This window comes from Doryrhamphus excisus, chromosome 9, assembly GCF_030265055.1.
Source record: "Doryrhamphus excisus isolate RoL2022-K1 chromosome 9, RoL_Dexc_1.0, whole genome shotgun sequence".
Taxonomy (NCBI): Eukaryota; Metazoa; Chordata; class Actinopteri; order Syngnathiformes; family Syngnathidae; genus Doryrhamphus; species Doryrhamphus excisus.
In genome coordinates, this window is record NC_080474.1 from 12,612,846 (window position 1) to 12,629,780 (window position 16,935).

At 41.9% G+C, this 16,935-nt stretch overlaps 1 protein-coding gene across 2 annotated transcripts; it reads right to left on the minus strand.

Annotated features, from left to right (window-relative positions):
- On the minus strand, positions 1–7,914 carry LOC131135965 (alpha-tectorin-like). Of its 2 annotated transcripts, XM_058082401.1 has the most exons (16): positions 7,740–7,914; positions 7,586–7,654; positions 5,885–5,978; positions 5,683–5,785; positions 5,367–5,595; positions 5,112–5,289; positions 4,804–4,891; positions 4,671–4,733; positions 4,380–4,579; positions 4,175–4,306; positions 3,874–4,058; positions 3,643–3,797; positions 2,164–2,409; positions 1,052–1,214; positions 875–967; positions 1–338 (listed from the first exon to the last, which is right to left on the minus strand). In XM_058082401.1, the coding sequence occupies exons 1-15, from the start codon at positions 7,869–7,871 to the stop codon at positions 875–877; spliced, it is 2,130 nt and encodes a 709-aa protein (XP_057938384.1). In that variant the 5' UTR covers positions 7,872–7,914; the 3' UTR covers positions 1–338. The 2 variants fall into 2 exon arrangements, with proteins under 2 accessions (XP_057938384.1, XP_057938385.1); XM_058082402.1 differs by lacking the exons at positions 7,586–7,654; positions 7,740–7,914 and adding an exon at positions 6,085–6,534.
- Positions 7,915–16,935: the final 9,021 nt, after the last annotated feature.

Here is a 16,935-nt window from a genome sequence, read left to right on the forward strand (position 1 = left end):
ATCTATGCTGTCGTACACAACCACAACAAGAATGAACTTGTCAAGTACAACAAGCTGAACATGAAAGATTGTTTGCACTTTTGTGTGCTGCACAAAATGTGATGATTGATCAGCAGTGTAGTTCCATTATTCATATAGCACTTCATTTTCCCTTCACCGTGTTACAGTAATATAGTAGGTATTGGACAGGCACAGTCTTCTAAACAAACATTTCCAGTCAAAAGTGGCATCATAGCAAAGCAAACACAGCTTCGAAAAAGACATTCCCATCAGGACTACTACTGTATGTCTGGAATCATTCTGAAGGTCCATTGTCTTTGAGTCGAAATGAACACAACCTGAGAAGACACACAGAAGAAATGTTGTAGTGTCATGTAGACCACCAAGTCCAGGACCAGTGGTCATTCATTAATTCATTCATTCATTCATTTTCTACCGCTTATTCCTCACGAGGGTCGCAGGGGTGCTGGAGCCTATCCCAGCTGTCTTTGGGCGAGAGGCGGGGTACACCCTGGACTGGTCGCCAGCCAATCACAGGGCACATATAGACAAACAACCATTCACACTCACATTCATACCTATGGACAATTTGGAGTCGCCAATTAACCTAGCATGTTTTTGGAATGTGGGAGGAAACCGGAGTACCCGGAGAAAACCCACGCATGCACGGGGAGAACATGCAAACTCCACACAGAGATGGCCGAGGGTGGAATTGAACCCTGGTCCTCCTAGCTGTGAGGTCTGTGCGCTAACCACTAGACCGCCGTGCCGACCAGTGGTCATATTAGTCATATTTTTGTCTCATGGCTTTTCAATTATGTTCTCTTGTCACTCTTTTGCATCTATAGTTGACTTTGAGATTGTATGTACTCACCTATTTAGTCCAGGTCATGCTGATGATGCTGGGCGTTTTGTTAGCATATTGCGACTTGACCGACCTGCGTCTTCTCTTCGCAACGCTGCAGTTCTGTAATAAAATGTCAGCAGGAAGATGCAGCTGATGCACACTTTTCCAATCAGTGGATAACGTGGATTTTTAAGTCTGACATACAGGGCTGCAGATCTGGTTGTCCTTCAAACACAGGTGGATTTTGCAGTGCAGGTAGATGTCAAAGCGGTCCTCATAGAACTGGAACATGTTGAAGGCGAAGGAGCTGGACGTACCCAATCCGTTTACATCAACTTTCACGGTATCATCCTCCGAGTTTGGACACCTGCTCACAAACCGACATTAGTTGATTGATTAGCAATTGCTGAGTCACAGGAATGCCTCGTCAACCTGTTTTTATTTTGGATGATCACTGATCAGGTGTATGCCCCACCTACACTGTCATGTTTCTATTTGTGTATATAGTTGGCTTTTGTTATTTACATATATTCTGGTTAGTACTTTGATTATATTTGGTTGCCATTTAAGTTTAAGTGCCACTTTAGTTAGTTAGTTTTTCTTTTAGAAGTCATTTGTGTTTTTCCTAATTTCTCATCAGTTTCTCCTTTTTTTGAGGTGATTGGTCGGCACGGCGGTCTAGTGGTTAGCGTGCAGACCTCACAGCTAGGAGACCAGGGTTCAATTCCACCCTCGGCCATCTCTGTGTGGAGTTTGCATGTTCTCCCCGTGCATGCGTGGGTTTTCTACGGGTACTCCGGTTTCCTCCCACATTCCAAAAACATGCTAGGTTAATTGGCGACTCCAAATTGTCCATAGGTATGAATGTGAGTGTGAATGGTTGTTTGTCTATATGTGCCCTGTGATTGGCTGGCGACCAGTCCAGGGTGTACCTCGCCTCTCGCCCAAAGACAGCTGGGATAGGCTCCAGCACCCCCGCGACCCTCATGAGGAAAAGCAGGAGAAAATTCACGAATGAATGAATGGTCGGGGCACAAACACCCTTTTAAAGAATTTTACTGGACCACATGAAGCTAACTATGAACCACATTGGGTCGAAACCTGCAGGATGTGCCTCTTGCAGTCAGAGATACAGTACATCCATCTGGGTTTAGGATTATCATTTGTATTTTTGTTCAGTTTTCAATCTTCAGTGTCTTCCAGCTTCAAGGCAGCAGTGCTAACATCTCCCCGTTTAGTGTTGGACCGGAAAAGCCCTCTAAGTGCTGACAAAGTGATGAAACACACTAAAGGATGACTCAGGTGTCTCTACTCACCCATCAGTGATCAGGTGGTACATCGGACCCTCGGTGGGTGATGGTCCGCTTGTTGCCCAGCACGAGTCGATGACCACAGACAGGAGATTATCATCCAGGCCCTCTGTTGTCAGCTCCACAAACATAGTCTCGTTCAGCAGGATTTCTGTGTCCACATCCACAGCCCGAGTGTGACTGGAGTCCGTGTAGGTGGTCATGTTCAGGATGTATTCAAAAGATCCTGACATGATCTTCTGGATCACAGAGCTGTTGTAGGAAGATAGTTTGATCATTATAGGTTAGCATTATAGGTGCCAGTATCAGCCCGAGACCTTGGGCATGATACTGGGCCTGATACCAGACAAACCAGGTGATGATCTTATTATCACATACTATTTAATCATGAGCTTATTATCACGTACTATTTAATCAAAAGACCATTTTGTTTCCAGAAAATGTTTAGTTTATTACATGTATTATATCTAAACAGTGTAAACACAATAATTGCAAAAATATTTCAACAATAACACGTCACGGCTGTGTCTGAACTGTTCGCCTTCATGGAAGTTTAAGCTTTCGTTTTTCCATCATGTAACGTGCCAGAGAGTTGAATTTTGATTTGAGAGAATCAGGTTCGTATTCATCCCCATTTTCTTTTCTGATTGATAAAATAAACATAGACACGTATTTGTCTAACTCAGGCGGGGGAATACTTTCTACCAGTCTTCGTTCGTTCTTGCAGTTGAGCCATTCAGAAAAAAGCTTGAGGTTGACCCTTGGTTTTCCGACTTGTATTTGCATTTTTAGTTTTTTCGATCATTTCAAGAGTGTCCTCCTCATTAATGGTGATAAAACATTCCATTTCTAATATTCTGTTTGCTATTTTCCCTATTTGTCTCTCGCCGGGAGTGTCAACCGCTGACATGTTGACAGAGCACAGACGGCAGCAAAACAAACGCTGTGTGTTCACGCTTGTGACTTGTTCTCTGATTGGTTGTTTCACGGGCACCAGAGCATACCAGGTACCAGATACCAGAGCAGCGCGCTCTGATTGGACAGCTACGGGGGCTGATACTGGACATGGTTAAACTCTATATTTTATCAGTATCACTGCCCTGGGCTTTGACACAGTATCATTTCGGCCTTTTCCCGTATCATTCATGGGCGGTTTCTAGGGTACAGGCCCAATTAATACTGTAGTATGTGATAATTAATGCTCCAGGTTCTTTACTGTCCTGATCCTGTACCCTCAGCTCAGGTGTCCCCCAGGGCTAATTCCAGACAGCACCTCATTGACCTGCAGTCATTCAGTCTTTAAAGGGGCTCCTATCAAGTACATTACATTTGGCTCCACTGGTTACCAAGTCTAACAAGTACTAACAGTACTCAGCAGGATTTTAACATTTGAGCCTCCGGTCTTAGGGTCCTTACCGACTGACCTACTGATCACGGCCCAACTGATGAGCTCCAATAACCACCATCCCTCTGAGGTCAACTCACTTGTCTTTGATTCTGAAGGTCATGTCATTGATATCTGGCTGATCTTGGAAGCAGGAGAAGTCCAAATGGAAGGGGTCGTAGCGCATGATTCCATCGGGTGTGGTCATATTCTCTCTCTTGATGGTGTTCTTGTAAAGGATTTTGCTGTCATTGGCCTGCACGGTCACAGAGATTCAGAGTATGTTCAAGTGGTTTTGTCACAAACACTACAAGGTAGACGTCGGCACTCACCTTGATCACCGCCCCGCAGTTGCTGCTGGTGTTGAAGTGGAAGTTAACCATGTGGTCCATGTCCTTGTGACCTCGACAAGACTTATCGTTGAGATGGAGCTTAGTGTAGTCGATGCCCCTTTCCTCCAGGAGACAACCGACCACAGAGAGTGACGCAGTGTTGTCTATACAGACAGCCTCATTACCTGAAAATCAGGAGCAAAATGAATGTCCTGGCTTTTCAAGGATGACTCCCGAGCACGGTAGCAGGTCTTCGGAATAACTTCAAATTGCCATAAGATGTAAATATTAAGTTTCTTACCCACTGTGTCATTCATTTTGTATTCTGAGGCAAAAATGGCCCGGCAGAAGCAAGCGGTTTGACCGTTGATGCTGTCAGCACAGAACTCATGATACAGACAGTGATTGTCTGGACAGAAGATCTCATGTGGAGCTGAGGAGTTAGAACAAACAGGAAGATAAGAAGCATTATAAAACACTTATGGTGAGATTTTTGTCTGTCTTACGGCATTGGGCATTCGACCTCCAGCCATCCACCGAATGGTTTTTCAGGCTGCAGGCTTTGGCATAGGCCTCATGGAACATGCATTTGACACCGTCCAAATCCGTGTAGTTGCACTTGGTTCGGATGCAGGCAGCAATGTACGGTTCTGGGTCGACGTGCTCATGACAGTCGGCGAAGTCAGAGCCGTTCAGAAGTTGACAGCTGTAGTGGATATAAAAGGATGGAGAGCTCCTTTGTGGTTATGTCATCACCACAGAGGAACGTGCTTGTGTTGTGGAGTGTTTCTGCTTACTGTTCAGTCACCATGGTGCAGTTGATGGACTCATCTGCTGGCTCGCTGTACTGCATCTCACAGCTAAGGGGCAACAGACAGTAGTTGTAGAAAAGTAGTAAGCAGGATCTTCATGTAATGACCGAGGCCTCACCTTTCGGAGCTCAAATTAGACAACTTTGCATCACTTAAAGTCATGCTGGTGTTGAAGCACAAACCGTCCACATATTCAGCAACGTCCTCTGGTTGAAGAGAAAACATGGAACAGGTTGTTTAAGAAATGTTCAGACCCGTTGTGGCATTCATTAAAATAGGAGCTTGGGTGTTATTCTCTGTGGGTCACAACATTCTTGAGTCCACCTTGTGATTACACCTTACAAGGTGTAGACAAAATGAACTGTATGCTAATTCTGGAAGTTTTATTAGGAGTTTCAAGTATTTCCCTAAATGCCTAAAAGGTACCTTTTAGAGCCCAGCCTGCACCCATGGTGTAGACAATGGCAGAGTGGCCATCAAAGTAGAGCGTGGTGTTGTACGTGTTGTGTGGGAACATGGCAGTGACCCCAGTTTCATCCTTGTAGAGCTCCACCCCATAATGGATTTCAGAAGTTTGGCCGAGGTCCACGTAGTCTCCATTAACCTGCATCAACCGCATGACGATGGTTGGCTAACGGTGGAATTTAATTCTGTTTGCGAGAGACGGGTTGTTGAGGTCACCTTAACTTTCCCGCTTTGGCCCAAGTAAATATCGGTGTCGCCAAAGTGGATGTCCACATGGTCCAAAAGCATCACATCTTTACGACGGCGCTCTCTGAACACGGCCACCACCTGCACGGCCATGTCCTCCAAGAGATCGTAGGCACAGCGATCGTAGACAGAAGTGGAGCCCGCACGGTTGATGATGGTGGAGCCGCTGACCGTGCACAAGCTTACATCTCTCACACAGCTACGAAAGTGGGGTGTTGTTTTACCATTGTTAGGATTGAACAAAACATTTGTGACAGATGACTGATGTGTAGTTTTGAGTCTTTACTAGTCATTGGGCTGAGAAGTGATGTTCAGGTAGGCTGAGATGTTACAATTCAAAAAGGCGCCCGTGGAGTCGCACCCTGTTGCGTCAGGAAGATAAAGTTCATCTGGAAAACACACAACCATCAAGCATATTCACACTGCATGCAAATGACGGCGGAAGCCATGAGGATCAGCGACATTAGTTGGATACGTCATTCACAAACCTTCATGCCTGCAGCCGCTCACCAGACGGTAATTTGTGCTTTCAGTGGACTCCCAGTGGTCCACTATAACACCGTTGACCATCACATCCGCATCCTTAACACCACACAAGCACAACAATATGTAAACATGGTAAAATTAGTACTGATGTTGGCTGCATGGCGGACGAGTGGTTAGCGCGCAGGCTACACAGCTAGGTTACCCTCTCTGTGTGGAGTTTGCATGTTCTCCCCGTCCATGCATGGGATTTCTCCGGGTACTCCGGCATCCTCCCACATTCCAAAAATATGCTAGGTTAATTGGTAACTCCAAATTGTCCATAGGTATGAATGTGAATGGTAACCAGTCCAAGGTGTACCCCGCCTCTCACCCGAAGATAGGCTAGGCTAGGAAGATAGGATAGGCTCCTGCACCCCCGCGACCCTCATGAGGATAAGCGGTAGAAAATGAATGAATAGTACCAACGTATGACATAAATATGGTACAATAAAGTACTTTAAATGTGATGTCCAGCCCAGTGATTTTCAACCACTGTGCCGCGGCACACTGGTGTACCTTGAGAAACCGTCAGGTGTGCCGTGAGGAATTTTTATAATTAACATTTATTAATCATCATTTGCAAATATTATGTCAATAGCCAATTATGTCAATAGTATACATGGACCCACATATTCCAATTGCATTTGATTTATTTGCTCAAATGGAAAGAATTGAACAGGGATGGAATATTCCTTTAACCAATCCGATTGAGGTATCTTGTACCCGCTCAAATGGAAAGTTGTCAGGGTGCGTTCTTCTTCGTGGTGTTTTTCTTCTTCTGTTGTTTATTGGCGGTTGGCAAGCAGCTTTCGTATGCATTACCGCCATCTGTGAAACAGAATCTAAACCCTTCTATACGCCATTCACAAGTGCAGTTTTATTAAAAAAAATAATATATATATATATAACATGTCTTGAGTTTAATTATATAATATTAGCAAGATTGAATTTGATCTTTTCCTGTTTAAATTCATCCCGGGTGCGTTCTTTCAGCGCATGCTCAGATATGACGTAATACGCAGCTCCAGACGTTTTAAAAATGGAGGCCAGCAATCGGCACTGGACTAAGCAAAGTTTGTTTTTGATTCAAACTAAATTTCAAGACTGGACAGACGAAAAACTGGCAATACGGAGTTATTCCAACAAGTCAAAGAATAACTTGGGGAAGCCGGTATCACGTGATGTTGATGTTTACGTTTTACTGCGCATGCAGTAAAACTATTGACTATTGACTATTCTGTTTGATTTTCACGGCGCATGTAGACAAGAGATTGGAATATTCCTTTCTATGGATACCACTGTTTCCCGAAAGGTCATTCGGAAAGAGAAAAACTTGTCATGGAAAAACTTGGCTACTGTCGAGTGTCTGTGGTGTAAAGACTGGCAGAGCAATGTAATATTGGTCCGTGTGGCAAAACCTACCTTGTTCCTCCGATAGACTTATTGATGCACGTGTGAGGTCGTGGTGACATTTTGTAACATTTTTGGTTAGTGGTGTGCCACAAGATTTTTCCAATGTAAAATCGTGCCGTGGCTCAAAAAAGGTTGAAAATCACTGGTCTAGCCAACTAACCGACGTGTAATATTTAATATTAACAGTGTGTGGTTGTGATTTGTGTTGTTTGATGTTTGATAAGAAGCTGACAAAGAATGCGTGAACTCACCAGGTTGACTTCAAACAGATTTAAAAGCATCGTTCCTTGATGGCCAAAAGTACGGAAATAAATAACAAACTGCAAAGTGAGAAAATCCGACATTAGTATGTTTCTTCTTGGTGGTAAAAAAAAAAAAAAGTGTAGATAACACAGGATGACTCACCACACCGTCGCCGTTGTCTTTTTTCAGTTCCAGAACAGTGTAGCACGAAGACGTGCCAGTGAGCTGTGGCAGCGCGGTATGAAAATCTGATCCAGGTGCCGCTTCCACCATAAAGGACGATACGGTTGCCATTTCTGACCCGCTATGTACAATATGGAGGCAGTCCAAGCCTTGGTGTTCATCCATACAAATATCCACCATACTGCTGTCAATGTCCACCTGTTGTCAAAGCACCAAAGCACTGATTGACTGAGTTTGTCTGATATCGGGTGTGATGGCGGTGACACTCACGTAAAGCATGCTGTATGTTTCTCCGTAAAAGTTGATGGGACAGTCGCTGGCGTCAAAGTCTGCGGTGAACTGAGATCTTGCCCCTGGTTCAAAGACACATGTTGAGGTGAAGTGGAAAGTGGATTCTGATCATCCAATGCAACCACTAGTTTTATCTTCCATATTGACACTATAAGGCAGGGGTCTCAAACACGCGGCCTGCGGGCCAAATGTGGCCCGACACTAGTTTGAGGCTCCCGCCTTGATATGAAAGTTTAATGTTAGTGCGGCCCGCACAAGTTTGATATGGATGCTGTATGGTATAATGTACCCAGAAAAAATTATTACGTTTGATTAATGTCCATGTTAAAGGTTAAATAACTGTTAATAGTTATCCTCCCTATCCGTGTGGAAGTGGTAAGTTTTTGGCTATTTAAAGGAAATAACTTGAAGGCTACCGTTTAGGTCGCTAGCTCTCTAGTTTGCGAGTTAGCATGTGTCTCAAGACCCTGCAGTTGCGCAATATGTTGTAAATAAAAAGAGTATAAATGTGACTATAGTCGTGTTTTGTCATGTCTACAGGGCTCTAATAATGCTTTGTTAATTTTAATCTGAAAAAAATAATTTGTCTACCCACCAACTATATGTGGTTTCTTAAGTTTTTATTATTTGCCATTTTATTATTATTATTATATTTATTTATTACTGATTGATTGATTTTCTTTATTCTTGATTTGTTTATTTATTTTTCATCTTATTTTGTGTAGAAAAATAAAAAGTAAGATATTTGAGAACAGTGGAATGTTTTATCAGAGCTTTTCTTGTAGAAAATTGGAACCAAAGCAAAGTTTTTTTTACTTTTTTTTGCTTTTAATAAATGCACTTTTTTTTTTTTTTTTTTGAAAACCTGATGCGGCCCAGTCTCACCCAGACCCGAGCTCCAGTGGCCCCCCAAGTAAATTGATTTTGAGACCCCTGCTATAAGACATTATCTGTCCAGCGTAATGAGACTTGTCCTCCATGTTGACACTGAGCCATAATTAACTGACCTCCCTTTGTCCATCATATTGACACTGAGACATTATTTGACTGGCCTATGTCCTCCATGTTGACACTGAGACATTGTATGGTCGGGTTTGTCCATCATGTCAATACTGCGACATTACCTGAACAGCCTTTTATCCTGCACATTGACATTGACACATTATTTGCATGGCCTTTGTCCATCATATTGACAATAAGACATTATCTGACGGCTGAGCTTCAGAAGATGAGGATAAAGTAAGCTAGTTACCTGGCAGCAGGCCGGCCGCAGCCGTGATGACCAGGAGGTGAAGGAGCATGTTGGAGATGAGTGATCAGCTGACTCGGATCTACTAGACATCAGACATGAGGAAAAAAAACATTCATGAAGTGAAATCCAGCTTGCCAACATCACATCTGGAGATTAATAATTTATCTTTGTAGTTGTGATGAGTTATTACAGCGCTGACTGATAAGAATCCAAGACCTGATGGGAGCATCAGTCTTGTCACATTGATTTGTGACATTTTTGTGAGCTCGTAACAAACGAGCTAAACCAGACTGAAGAATTCCAGCTTAATGAAGACATAGCATACGTCCCCTATACATTGTTCACATTGTTCATTTGATATGAGCAGTAGACATTCTAACACCTAGCAGAACTGTAGGTTCTTCAATAAAGCAAAACAAGAACCATGAAGAGAGGACAGGGCACAGAATGAATGTCAGAAGAAAATCTTAATACCCGTTTCACCGAAGATTTAATCAGACCTTGAGCGTCGTTATCAGTCATCAAGAAGACCACGATGTGGTCCAAAGAATGTGCTCGATATTTGATGTGTGTACTTATCTACAGTAAATGTGGCCAAGTTATAACAGAGCCGTAAGAACCTGCTTTGTCTGTGTTAAGTCAGAAAATGCAGTAGAGGAAAATGCGGCTTACATGTGTCAGGTGTCCTCGAAGCTCTGGATGAAGATGTTCCTTGCTCTGGCTGTCTGAGAAACAAGCTGGACTTCCGCAATGCTGCCTTTTTATTGTGCACACTTCGGATCTTCTCAAACTGGTTTGTACTTGGAACATTCCAGTAATCGGTGACATATGAGACCTTCAATAACGTCACAGTTTGTGATGTGCAAAGAAAAATGGAAAAGACGTCAGCAGCATGTCAAACTGAAGATAATCATAGAGGCTGAGGATGCATCTTGAGACCTGTGCATTCCAAAGAAAGCTTGAAAACCAAACACACTAGAGTCTGCATCCTTAATTTTCATGGAGTGGGTGAGGTAGTACTGTAGATCAGGGGTCTTAAACTCAATTTACCTGGGGGCCACTGGAGCTAGGATCTGGGCAAGGCTGGGCCGCATCAGGTTTTCCAAAAAAAACCAATGCATTTATTAAAAACAGAAAAATATACAAACTTCTTCAGTGCTTTGGTTCCAATTTTCTACAAGAAAAGCTCTGATAAAACATTCCACTGTTCTCAAATATCTAACTTTTTTTTTTACACAAAATAAGATGAAAAATAAATAACCAATTCAAGAATAAAGAAAATCAATCAATCAGTAATAAATAAATATAATAATAATAATAAAACGGCAAATAATAAAAAGTTAAGAAACCACATATTGTTGGTGGGTAGACAAATTATTTTTTTCAGATTAAAATTAACAAAGCATTATTAGAGCCCTGTAGACATGACAAAACACGACTATAGTCACATTTATACTCTTTTTATTTACAACATATTGCGCAACTGCAGGGTCTTGAGACACATGCTAACTCAACAGCCTTCAAGTTATTTCCTTTAAACTTAAATAGCCAAAAACTTACCACTTCCACACAGATAGGGAGGATAACTATTAACAGTTATTTAACCTTTAACATGAACATTAATATAATGTAATAATTTTTTCTGGATACATGATACCATACAGCATCCATATCAAACTTGCGCGGGCCACACTAACATTAAACTTTCATATCAAGGCGGGGGCCTCAAACTAGTGTCCTGTGGGCTACATTTGGCCCGCGGGCTGCGTGTTTGAGACCCCTGCTGTAGATGGAGGTACTTCATTTTTCCAGTGAGCTAATTTCACATAACTTGGACCGTACGTTTGAGCACCACCCAAACATTATGGCCATAACTCACACTGGCAACTTATTGCTTCTCAAACCCGGATTCTTGACTGGCTAGTGAAGTCTTATTCCTTCATTCAAGGCTTATGTAATGCTTGCTGAGCTAACATCAGCTTTGCTTCATCAGCTGTAGGCATAATAAGAGAAAAAAGTTTCCTTCTTGAACTAGTCAAGTCTAGGCACACCTCAGGAGTTGAGAGTGTCAGAAGATCATGATCATATCTTTGCTATGGATGATGTGGTCATCAGACTGTGATGCTGTGACTCATGATGTTTAGTTGGCCAATTCACAGTTGAATGTGAAGCTTCTGAGATGAGACTCAGCACCTCCGAATCTTAGGCCATGGTTCTCGGTTGTAAAAAAAAAGGTGGATTGTCAAGTTTTCTTTCAGGTGGAGGAGTTCAAGTATCTTGTTCACAAGAGAGGAAAAGCTGGTGTGTGGATTGAGAGTATCTGCAGTAATGCAGTTGTTGTACCGGACCGTCATGGTGAACAAGCAAAGCTCTCAATGAATGGGTCAATCTACGTTCCTACTCCCACCTATGGTCACAAGTTTTGGAAAGTACCAGAAGATCAAGATCAAGGAATTCAAGCAGCCAATATGAGTTTCCTCTGCAGGGTGGCTGGAGTCACCCTTAAAGACAGAATGAGGAACTTAGTCATCCAGGGAGAAGCTCAAAGTAAACTTGCAAGTAAACCCCACATGAACAAATACTTTAGCCTCCAAACCTTCAATGGATCCCAGACGTAATGGGAGTGGCAGTCTGTCTCAACCAGGTGGAGGCGGTGTAAAGCAGAAACGATAATAACAATGTCTTCCCCCCCAAATGCCGCACCAATCAAAGCTTTTCAAAGCGCCAGAGACATTTTTGAGGCACTTTTTGCAGGGTGCACAAAGACAGGAAGTCCTACACACGGAGACATGCTTGTTCTGGATGCTGATCGGTGGATTTTTTTTTTTAGAGCAAGTATCAACCGATGTCGATCACTGATATCGGCTGATACCGATTTTTGTCCGATCGATTGGAGCACCCATAGTTGTAAGACAATGATGAGTTTCATCTTTCTTTAATTGCTATTGTTTGCTTGGACAAAGGAAGCTAACAAGCTAATAAATAGTAAACCAATTCCATGGTGTTTCATGTCAGGTGCCACAAGTCAATATGAGTATGAAAAGAAGAAAAGTCAGAAATTATGTAATTTAGCTAAGATGGGAAACTGTGTACTTCTTTATTGGCCCCTTAGTTACATACTTGGTTGCCATTTTGTTAACCAAGCTAATAGCAAGCTAACAAAGTAGTATGTTTTGTGATAAAATATATATAAAATATATAAAAAAATAACAACCCCAGGCAAAATTGTGGCATACATTTATTACGTTAACCAAAAAACATGGCAACTTAGGAGTATGCTAACTGACGTTCCCCAGTATTAAGATGCCATGGAGAGAGTGAGGACTTTGACCAAGTGTGACTTTGAGTTTCATCTTTCTTTAATTGCCATTGTTTGTTTGGGACAAAGGAAGCTAACAAGCTAATAAATAGTAGACCAATTCCATGGTGTTTCATGTCAGGTACCACAAGTAAATATGAGTATGGAAAGAAGAAAAGTCAGAAATGATGTAATTTAGCTAAGATGGGAAACTTTGTACTTCTTTATTGGCCCCCTAGTTACACACTTGGTTGCCATTTTGTTTAGCAAGCTAATAGGAAGCTAACAAAGAAGTATGTTTTGTGATAAAAAAAATAACAACCCCAGCCAAAATTGTGGCATACATTTATTATGTTAACCAAAAAACATGGCATCTTGGGAGTATGCTAACTGACGTTCCCCAGTATTAAGAAGCCATAGAGAGAGTGAAGACTTTGAACAACCCCCATCATCATAGAATTGCCCATTTGTAGAGGGACAGAGGATAGACAGGGGAGAGAAAACAGGGGGGAACACCCTAATTAGCTGTCACCTACTTCCTGACCCCCCCCCCCCCCCCAAAAAAAAAATAATCAGCCTGAAATTATTTTACCATTTGAAATCAATATTTAGTGACACACACACACACTCCTACCTGAGGCATAGCACATGCCAGCAATAGTTGGGAAGTTCAAAGTCAGAGCTTAATAAAAAATATGTGGAGGAGTGACTTTTGATTGACAGCAGTATGTCTTTGCCTTCGGGCTAGAAGTGTTGAGATGATGAGGTGGATCTTTGAGCCTCACCCTGCAAAGGAACACTAATAATAGCATCGACATTTCTCATCAATAGCAGAGGATTCATCTCAAATGAATAAGAAAAGGAATGTTGCGACTCGTGTTATTCCACCCCAGACCACTGGAGGTGCTGTGTGGAGCCGTTTCACCAGGACAGACCACTTCCTCTCTGAGGAATAAATCAGGTTGTTTCCATCAAGGAAGCAAAGGATTCCGGGACCTTTGATAATAGCGACATAGCAACATTTTTTCACATCATTTTTCCACTCTTTCCACACATGCTTATGTCCCCACTGGTTCCTGGTGTACGGATCAGTGTCTCTCATTGGCTGCTGTCCTTTTATTTAACACGTGCTAGTACTCTTTGTCGTTATGTAGCTGGCTTTTTACCTGTGCAAGCAGTGCATCACCTTCATAGACTGCCCTTGTAAACTGGATTTCAAGGCTGCTGCTAGCCTTTGTGTTAAGCACAAAATTATTGTGTGGTGCACTGGGCTGTCCGTGCTCAGGTAGATCTATCCACTAGCAGCTAGTGAGAGGAAACTTCTATGATGCAGAGGCACGATACTGACCAGTAGTTCACGTGTTAGACCAGGGGTCTCAAACTCAATTTACCTGGGGGCCACTGGAGCTAGGGTCAGGGCAAGGCTGTGCTGCATCAGGTCCCCCCCCCCCCCCCCCCCCCCCCAAAAAAAAACGCATTTATTAAAAACAGAAAAATATACAAACTTTTTCAGTGCTTTGGTTCCGATTTTCTACAATAAAAGCTCTGATAAAACATTCCACTGTTCTCAAATATCTTAATTTTTATTTTTCTGCACAAAATAAGATGAAAAATAAATAAACAAATGAAGAATAAAGAAAATCAATCAATCAGCAATAAATAAATATAATAATAAAATGGCAAATAATAAAAACTTAAGAAACCACATATAGTTGGTGGGTAGACAAATTATTTTTTTCTGATTAAAATTAACAAAGCATTATTAGAGCCCTGTAGACATGACAAAACACGACTATAGTCACATTTATACTTATTTTATTTACAACATATTGCGCAACTGCAGGGTCTTGAGACACATGCTAACTCGCAAACTAGAGAGCTAGTGACCTAAACGGTAGCCTTCAAGTTATTTCCTTTAAACTTAAATAGCCAAAAACTTACCACTTCCACATGGATAGGGAGGATAGCTATTAACAGTTATTTAACCTTTAACATGAACATTAATCAAACGTAATAATTTTTTCTGGGTACATGATACCATACAGCATCCATATCAAACTTGTGCGGGCCGCACTAACATTAAACTTTCATATCAAGGCGGGGGCCTCAAACTAGTGTCCTGCGGGCCATATTTGGCCCACGGGCCGCGTGTTTGAGACCACTGTGTTAGGCCATTGTGGGGATTTTTCTTTGGACCAGCTGTTAGTGTGTTCTCTTATTATATAACCCACATCTAGATGCACATCACATTCAATTCTTGCCCTGTTCTGTTTTGTGGACTTCCTGTTGTTGACCTACCACCATGTTCTACGCAGAGCTCTAGGATGATTGTATTTGCTTGTCACGTCAGTCTTTTGGCATCCTTGTTGCAGCCTGCTCGCAACGGTGCTGCTTTAACAGTGCATTTGGATTTAATTAGACTGTTGTGTACTGTGGTTAATTGGCAGTGATATCAGCCAAGATACTGTAACGTGAGATAAATAATAAGGCAGGCCACAAGGGAACACACTGGAACAGCTAATTATGAGCCAGTGGTCACAGTGAGTGGCCTAATGGGATGTTGTGACTGACAAACAAGCACATTCTCTGGATGACACCAGCACACTAATGATGTTTGCTTGTTTACTATGGTCCGCAGCTCCTTTGCTCTAAATTCCTCAAGGAAATCGGACTGAATAATATTGAAGACCCCTGCTCTTGATGGATGTAGTTTACTTTAGCTTAGCGTATATCATAGTATGTAATGGACTGAAACGTTGATGGCAACGGACAAATTTCACCTTCTGAATGTTTCAGTCTTCCATCCATTTCCAGCATCTTGTTTTATTGATGATTTTTTTCATCTCTAAATGTTTCAATTCCTTTTATTTGCTTTTAGTTGGATTGCGCTCTGCCACCATCAATAAAAGATGGAAAAATCTCCAGGTAGTACATCAACATCAACTTTTCTTTTTTACGTGTGCACATGCAGGCTTATGCACTTTTGGGTGTTTTACTGTTACTGTTCCATTTTTTCACTTTGTTGTTGTAATTGTTGTTTTAGTTTTCCATCTGTTGACTTTCGAGAAACAGTCGATATCTGTGTCCTGGCTGACCTGAAAACAAAAAGAAAAAAGCAGAAAGTGAACAAGTGTTGTCATTGAACACATAAAAAATACATGTTTGTGTTTATTTCGGTGGCATGCTGAAAGATTCAGATGTTTTTTTTTCCAATTCAACTGGTGGACAAATGGAAAAAAACAAGTCAAGTGGAAAGGTTTCCAAGTGCTTTCAAATTTTCTACCTCAGTCAACATGTCATCTTGAAAAGCGTGGAGTGAAGGATGTCTACACTAAGGTGAAAAGTTAAATTAATAGAGATTGTGTATTGCTTATTCAGTCACGTGTCAGATAAGGCAGTAGCTGTGCCAGGGATTGGCAAACTACAGCCCGGGGGCCACATGTGGCCCAACAAGCGTTTGAATGCAGCCCGCCAGTTGCTTTCTAAGTATTTCAACTTTTAACATACAAACTGGCAAAATGACCCGCAAGTCGGATTTCTTATTTAGAATAAAAACAACAAAATTGTAAAATTCAATTACACAGTTGACTCCAAATTGTCCATAGGTATGAATGTGAGTGTGAATGGTTGTCTATATGTGCCCTGTGATTGGCTGGCGACCAGTCCAGGGTGTACCCCGCCTCTCGCCCGCAGACAGCTGGGATAGGCTCCAGCACCCCCCACGACCCTTGTGAGGAAAAGCGGTAGAAAATGAATGAATGAATGAATTACACAGTTTGATGTGATCTGATGTTTAAAGTGCTCCTGAAAAAGGGACACACAGAGAACATACAGTTGATAGGATAACACTTTTACAGATAAAATTATGCAAATAATTCAAGGAAAATTATAAGCATAAAATAGTGTGTGTGTGTTAAATATATGTTCTGGTCTTTCGGACAATTTTGTTAACTCAATGCGGCCCCTTGAGTCAAAATATTTGCCCACCCCTGAGCTGAGCTAACATTGTAACAGTACATGGTATGTAGCAATATATGAGGCAGTAAGGCAGTGGTTACAATAAGTATTATAATATGTAAGTGTTTAAATTTCATACAAAGTATAAAGAAGTATAAACTTTACTAACACTTCTTTGAATGTGAGTCATGTGACTTGATATTCTTGTCCGAGCCTTCACCATAACAAAGCAACGTCAGCGTGTTCGCACTGCCTGAGTTTGGTGATGGTGTAACAGTTTCATTTGGTGTAAATTGATTGGTCATGCCTGGAGAGTGCTTGCACGGATGACGTCACGGAAATGCGACTGTAGTATTGGCGGGTTTTTTTTTTTTTTG

What these genes read in the sequence shown, in the direction of transcription:
- LOC131135965 (XM_058082401.1), bottom strand. Translation starts at nt 7,871, where the DNA reads ATGGCAACCGTATCGTCCTTTATGGTGGAAGCGGCACCTGGATCAGAT. An exon ending in ATCTGTTTGAAGTCAACCTG is followed by an intron (nt 5,979 to 7,585) that starts GTGAGTTCACGC and finishes TGTGGTGTTAAG; the next exon opens with GATGCGGATGTGATGGTCAA. An exon ending in TGCAGGCTGGGCTCTAAAAG is followed by an intron (nt 4,892 to 5,111) that starts GTACCTTTTAGG and finishes CTCTTCAACCAG; the next exon opens with AGGACGTTGCTGAATATGTG.